Genomic DNA, 7,976 nt, shown 5'->3' on the forward strand with positions numbered 1-7,976 from the left:
CATAATTTTTAAACTGTGTCGAATTTATGCCAGAGTATTGGTCTGTTAGTATTGTTTTAATTTTCCCATGTTGTTCTACTTTTTTAATTAAATTTATAAAATCCTTAGCAACTTGTGTTTTTGATGTGCTTATGAAAGCGAATCTCGTAAAATGGTCCACTATTAAATGCATATATCTTTTAGTGCTTTTTCCTTTTAAACCTCCTATAGTATCCAATGAGACAATTTCAAAAGGTTCCTTTGCTGGGCCTAATTGAGATAAAGGTGCTTTGAAACAGCCAATTCTGGTTTTATTTTTCTTACAAACTTCACAAGAACGACATGTCAACTTGATATGTTTATACATGTTTTTAAAATAAAACTTATGACATATAACCAGAATTAATTGTTTGGTTCCAATATGTCCTTGATTTTTATGAACCTTTTGTACCAAAGATATTCCAAAGTCTTCTGTTAACCATATTTTTTCTCTGTTATTTAGCGTTTTATATATGATATCATTTTTAATATTGCACTTGTTATCTACTTGTAGATTTCTTTGGTTATTTTTTATATCTTCTAATTGTAAAAAATTTGCTATTTTTATTATTGAATTTTCATCACATTCTCTTCTTGGTTCTAGTACAGGATTCCTAGATAAGCAATCTGCTTCTAGATTCTCTGCTCCTGGATTATATACTATGTCAAATTCAAATTGTGATATATAATTAAGTAAGTGAATTAGTTCTGGATCTTTACTTTTCTTAACATTAAAATTTTCTAAGGGTTTGTGGTCTGTGAATATAACAAATTTTTTTCCTATTAAATAATATTGCCAATATAAGATGGCTTCTTTGATAGCTAGACATTCAATATATATTGCTTTTTTTGTTTTTTGTGAGTTATTCAATTTTCTTGAGAAGAAAAATACTGGTTTTAATTCCTCATTTTCTTGAGGTTGTTTCAACACTGCCCCAACTCCATCTATACTCGCATCAGTTAAAATATAGATTGGGGCTTCAGGATCAAATATAGCCAGAGCTGGACCAGTGCACAAATAATCTCTTACTTTTTGAAAACTACTCTGGCATTTTTCAGACCAGTTGAACTCTATGTTTTTCCTTAATAAATTATATAAAGGTTCTAGTAATATAGCATGGTTCGGTATATATTCCACATAAAAATTTATTTTCCCCAAAAATTGTCTGATATGTTTTCTGGTTTGTGGTACCGGAAACTCTTTTATGGCAATGAGGTTATCATTCATTGGTTTTATGTAGTTACCACTTATCTCATGACCTAGGTAAATCACTTTGTTACTGGCAAATACACATTTTGCTAAATTTAATTTAAAACCTTGGTCTTGAAGTGCTTGTAGAGTTAATTCAACATGTTTCAAATGATCCTCATAGTTCTCTGAATGAATTAAAATATCATCTATATAGTTTACAGCAAATTCACTAAGATTATTCTTTCTTAAAATACTAGATAATGTCCTTTGAAAAATTGCCGGTGAGGTTTTCAGACCGAATGGTAAGCATTTCCATTGCCAGTGGCCTTGATGGGTTACAAAAGCCAATTTGTACCTGTCCTTTTCTCGTATAGGTATCGACCAAAACGCCGAATTTACATCTAGTTTTGTGAAATATTTACAATTTCTAGCACGTACTTTTAAATCGTCAATCCTAGGGAATGGTTGACTTTCAGGAACAAGTATTTGGTTTAAATCTGAAAAGTCTATGCACAAACGAGATTTTTTTCCATCTTCTTTTTTATAGACCATTGTCACTGGAGCTGCATAAGGACTGCATGACTCTTCTATCAAACCAGCTTCTAATAATTCTTTTGTTTGCTTTTCAATTTCAATTTTATCTTGAAATGAGCATCTGTATGGTTTTCTAGATATGTATTTATTCTCCTTTAATTTTATAGTTGCTGCATACCCTTTTATTATTCCAATATCAAATTTTGTTTTTGCAAATACCTCATCAAAATTTTGCAAAATTATTTGTATATTGTTGGGTTCTTTTTTATAATTTATATTTTCTTGTTTATCTTTCTTTATTTCACCTTTTTGTGTAATTTTTAAATTTTCATTTTGACATAGTCTAAATTTCTTTATTACATCCAGACCTAATAATAAATCTTCCTTAAAAGTCCCGCTCTTTATGATGAAAAACGAAAAATTAGTTTCTATATTACAAATTTTTACTTTGAGTGTAACAGCGCCTTCAGCTTTAGCTATTCCTGCTACTCCTTCTATATTTTCCTTCCCACTTATCATATTTTTAAGCATATTAATTTTATTTAAAAATTTATAATTTACTAGTGAAATGTTAGACCCTGAGTCATACAGGCCCACTGCTGGTTCATCATTCACCAATACATTTAATCTAATAAGTGGGGGAACTATTCGTTTTTTGCCTCCTCTGAGTTTGCTACAGCATTTTCAAAATCTACATTATTTACTACTTTAATATTATTATTTTTTTTGTAACTTGATTTTTGTTCTTTTAATCTGCACATATTTTCAGGGTGGAATCTGTTAGGAAATCCCAACTTTTCACAATTTGAACATTGTTTATGTGAAGGTACTGTTTTGTTGTTTTCTTTTTTTCTATCATTCAAGTAACCAAATTGTTTTAATTTTGACATTAAGTCCTCTATTGTTCCTATTGTTTTTCTGTCTATTCTATTTTGTATATGATTTGGTAAACTGATAACAATTAAGTTTATTTGAGAATTCAGGGAGATTTCATCGTCCACTTCCATCAATAGATTTCTTTTCTTAAGTGCAAAATCTAATAGAGATCCATTTAAATACTTAAAATTATATGCGTATGCTATATCTGTCCACGACTGTACTGAGAAGGTTTCTATGAAAGAATTATTCCATAATTCCCAATTGTTTAAACTATTTTGTTTCATACAAACATTAAACCAGTTTACAGCAGAATCTGTCAAAAATAACCTCAAAGTTTCTGCATATTTATCTTGTGTGATTCCCACTCTAATACATTCCTGAACGAATAATCTAATCCAAGTACTCGCTTTGAAATTTTGTCCATTAAAATTTTCTATGATCATATCTTTCGCTAAAGATCTTGTAGATTTTCCTTGGATACCTGTTTTAGTTGGATTTTCTAACGGTGAGACCTCTTCTAAATATTCGTCGTTGAATGCGACATTTCCTTCTTCGTCCATGTAAATACCTTGTAATTCAGCATCCAGAGTGATCATCACATTTCGAAATTTATTTCTAATTTTCAAACTTTTTACAACATTTTTGACCACATTAGTATCAAAAAGTTGCTTATGGTGCAAGCTGCTCTGTTTATCGTTTGGAAATCGAAAAATTTCTGGTTGATCCATCAGCTGTATAGTTTTTACCTTAACTATAGTGCTCTTGGCATCAGGACCCGCCTCAGATGCAAAATGGAATTTAGCTTTGCTCTCCATTGTGTTGAATTGTAAGGTCTCGAAATCAGAGACGTTGCAAAGAGAATATTTAAGGTTATATTCAGACACAGTTGATGCAGTGAAAACTGTAATAAACAAAACATTATTCTAATTTACATACATATTTACAATAAATCAACAAACCTGATTCAACACAATTGTCGATAGCCTTAATCTTATATTATACTTATTGGATCACAATTATCGCCGCCGTTATTAAACTTCGCCTTTCCTCTTTTGTCCCCTTGACAGTTCATGTATCAACGGAAGCAGAAGTTTGGCGCGAGATTCAAACTTACATATATATATATATATATATATATATATATATATATATATATATATATATATATATATATATATATATATATATATATATATATATATATATATATATATATGTATGCGTCGCGGTCAGTTCGGGGAACAAATCATATACAGAACGGTCACTTCGAGGAACAAGTGGTCACTTTGGGGAATTCCTCGAAGTGCCACATATATACAGATCACGTAGCGTGTACTTCGGGGAACTATCGTGTATGCTCAGGTCAGTTTGAGGAACTTCTTCTAGCGTGCAGTTTGGGGAACTTTCAAGTACAAAACGGGTAGTTTGAGGAACTAAAGAAATTGCACCTAGAGGTCATTTCGAGGAACAATGGATATTAACTATTAAAATTATATAAATTGTCGGCATTGTTGTAATAATGTTTCCAATTGAACTTTTGAAAAAGCTTATATTCAAGGACACTGGTGAAAATGGAGATGGGTATTCAATACAAATTTTCGTACATAAAAAAACCAAACAAGGAAATTTTTTACCACATTCACTTACACCTCTAGGGAGTAAACTATTCAGATTTGTGAAATTTCGATATCTGAAAAAGTGTTCATAAAATCAACTGCACATTCGAGTTATAATAAGCAACACCTATCATAGTTGAATATTTGATAGTGCGAAAGCTGTAAGGAGGATCCACTTCAAATTCTAAAGTTATATGAAAAAACCTGTTGTTTTTTCACTCCTCTGTTCACGGCATTTACTTAGGACTTGAGAGGTTTCGGAGCAGATATTTTTCAAAGTTGAAAATTCGACACAGCAGAAAATATGTTATATCAAATTTTAAGCATTTACAGGTGTCAATTCAGAATTTTTGGTATGCTAGTGAATGGGTAAACGAAAGTTTCTTTGCTGGAGTCTCTTGATATAACTTCTGAATTTGAAAGTAATTTTTTGAGACATGGAGTACCAAATGAATGCAGTTTTTCCTGTTGCGGTTTCTTTATATACCTATATCCTCGGAATTTTAAATGATTTACGTTTTGAGTTATCGAATGTTTCGCATTGACTTGACAGGTGTCAATAATCGGCCCCCAAATGATTACAGTGAACGGAAAGTTTTTCTGTTGAGGTTCATTGATAAAACTTTTGAAATCGTTATTTAGACATTTTGGAATTTAGAATTGACAGATGTCAACCTTCGGCCCCCAATTGAATGCGGATAAGTGAAAGTTTTTTCTACAACCGTTCTTGATATAACTTTTGAATCCCATAGTAATATATAATAATAATATTGATAAGTCCAATGTTGAATACAAAAAAGTATTACTATTGATTTAACAATTGAAAAAATTGAAAGTTTTTTCTTGAAATCTAGGAGGAGACGATTTCAATAAAAAAGGCATAATCTCATCAAATTACGCTATTATTGAAGGATATAAAATTTCATGGCAATCGTCCGTAACGGAAAGATAATACGTATGAGTAACTTCAGAATGGAATATCATATATGTTTTTCCAGATTTCCATTATAAATCTAGAACAAAAGAAAATATTAGGATTCAGAGCTATGTGGAACATTGAAAAAAAGTGCTCCCGAGTCTCAAGCACAGAGCACCGATTTTTCGCAATAATTACTGAGCACTCTGTGAGAATAATTTGATGTTGCGAGCACAAAGCAGTAAGCTCTTTTCTGAGAAAACTGTGGGAAATAAGATTTGTCATTACAAAATCTGTATCCGATCGAAAAAAACCTTTCTATTTCTTCGAAACGATAAGTTTCTCGTTCTACTCTACAGCAGTTTGACGATTTCATAAGTTGGAAAAGAATTGTTTCACGAATGCAAATATGTATTCTACGGAGGCGTAGAAGAGAGCCACATAATATTTCAAAAATAATTCCGACTTTAAGTAGGAATTTTATTCAGTTCCGAACTTTTACAGGGTGTTCTATGACGGTATGAACCATATCCTGCAATATAAACTGCTTTTTCAACGAATTCATATTCATATAAAACTGGTGTTGGCATATTTAGTATAAATTGACGATTATGTATTTTTGAAATATTATACAGGGTGTTCCAAACTGAGTCGTTACTCCGTTAATATTGATGCTACGAATTCGGATAAATTGGCAATTTAGTAGCATTTTTAATGGCCTTCTCGATGCCAAAATAAATGGACAGTCATGTTTTCGAAATACAAATTTTTTTCAATGGAACACCCTATATTTTATCATGCAATTCGATTCGTAATAACATTCTCAACAACAAAGCTCTTATCACATTTCCTCCTGTTGAAGTTGAAAATGAGCGACTTATGTGGAATGATTTATTTTATTCACTAGTTCAAAAATGTCTTTGTTTGGACTAATAAATCTCATAATTGTTCAAAGATAAAGACCCAATTTTGATACTTATACCAATAACAATATTTTTCCGGTGTGAGGAGCTTTGTTGTTGAGAATGTTATTACGACTCGAAATGAAGGGTGTTTCATGTTCCATTCAAGAAAATATCATTTTATGAAATATTTCGATAACGTGACTGACAATGTTTTTTTTTTGGTACCGAGAGGCCATAAAATGCTACTAGCTTGCCCATTTAACTGAATTCGTAGCATCAAAATAACCGGAGTTGGCAATAGGACCGACTTAATTTGTGCACCCTGTATATGGCGCTTCTACGTTTTCGAAGAATGGCTCAGCCATATTTTTGATGCAGCATGAAGTTAGCGAAAATGTTTGAAATTTTCAACTTCAATAGGCCATCAATTAGGACCCAATTCGTCCTTTTGCAGTAAGTTCCATATCATTAGTAATTTTTGAATTATTCACGATTTTCTTTATTTGATACATCTCTTCATTTATGAAAACCATTGAGTTCCTTGGCATAGATTTTAAACAGCTCCCTACACCCAACGGTCTACATCGCGCAACGTTGGAAGCGGCTTTTCAAAGCAAGCGCAGTTATGTCGTAAAACACATGCGTCAAGATTGCGGCAAGAGAAAGTTCGCAGGTGGTCATCTGATCTGAGGATATTCAAATGCCTTATTTTTCCTAGGGATTCTCTAGATTTGGATACTGAAAGAATTGTATTGGTTTTTCACAAAATGCATATTTGTTTCATGCTCTAAGCAATCATATCAAAAGCAGAATTGAATTATGATTACATTCAACGTAAAAATACATGAATAAATATTCATTAATATACAGGTTGGGTCATATGGAAATATTCATATTCTTGGGTTATACAGGCTGTTCCGCAATGGTTGATTAAATTTTTTCAGACAAGTAATCAAAATGTATGCTGACATTTTTCACGTTGGGTTTCTCGATATTCTCGATGAATTTTTTGGAATTTACGAAGAAATATCTAAATTTGACCATTTTGGTAGGAATTTTTTGGACGTTTGTTTTGCAAATATGTATCGGAAATTGGAATATATTATTAGGTGAAGAGTGTTTTAAGATTGTATCTACCGGTACCCATAACGAACATCGTGTAGGTACGTGGAAAAATTGTATAAAGGAATACTTTAGGCTTCTTTGCAGGTTTTCCGCAAATTTATCGATTTCGGAAATTGTTTTAAAAAACGTTCATTAGTTCGGAACGACTGAAAGGGGTTCGAAAATAAGCTCGTTCATCGAACTTTAAACCAGAGGTAATGGTTCCATGTTCCATAGGTACTTCTCTGTTAGTGGAAAAAAGCTATTTTTAAAATTTCAAATTGGATATCCAATTATTCAACGCTTTCATCCAGGTATGAGTGTTCGTGTGACTCGAGCTCGGTATGAGATTGAAGAAACCATCTTTTCATTCCTTATCGATAGTGAAAATCGAGAGAAACATCGTATTCCGTCAAAATATATAAAAAACGGCAATAAAAACCTATTCTATTCCGTACAGGCTGTCCCAAATTCGATGTTTCAATTTTTTGAATGCAATTACATACTGGGATTGACATCTTTGAATTGGAAAAAAATGCTGATATCGAAAATAGGTATATCTACACAAGGTGTCCCACGACGAATAAGACAGGGAATATCTAGGAACTGGATAGTAGTAGAGAATTACATATTGTAATATTGGTGTTGTGAATTAAAGCAGTTCTTGATATCATGTTACCCAATGAGCTTTGGAATTTCCATGTTGCTTCCCAGAAAACGATTCCATAAAATTATAACATTTCGTGATCTAAAACGATCAATTTGAGAACTACAGGCACTTCTATACCGGGTAGCCCACCCAGGAAGTAAAT

General features: G+C 32.0%; 1 protein-coding gene across 1 annotated transcript; it reads right to left on the bottom strand.

Moving 5' to 3' along the window:
* Positions 1-2,388: 2,388 nt before the first annotated feature.
* LOC123317753 lies at positions 2,389-3,612 on the bottom strand. The gene is made up of 2 exons (XM_044904363.1): positions 3,583-3,612; positions 2,389-3,524 (listed from the first exon to the last, which is right to left on the bottom strand). Exon 2 carries the CDS (start codon positions 3,436-3,438, stop codon positions 2,389-2,391), a length of 1,050 nt encoding a protein of 349 aa, XP_044760298.1. The 5' UTR covers positions 3,439-3,524; positions 3,583-3,612.
* Between the last annotated feature and the right edge of the window lie 4,364 nt (positions 3,613-7,976).

This window comes from Coccinella septempunctata, chromosome 7 (assembly GCF_907165205.1).
Source record: "Coccinella septempunctata chromosome 7, icCocSept1.1, whole genome shotgun sequence".
Lineage (NCBI taxonomy): Eukaryota > Metazoa > Arthropoda > Insecta > Coleoptera > Coccinellidae > Coccinella > Coccinella septempunctata.

Coding starts and splice junctions, on each gene's coding strand:
- LOC123317753 (XM_044904363.1), bottom strand. CDS start 3,438: ATGGAGAGCAAAGCTAAATTCCATTTTGCATCTGAGGCGGGTCCTGAT.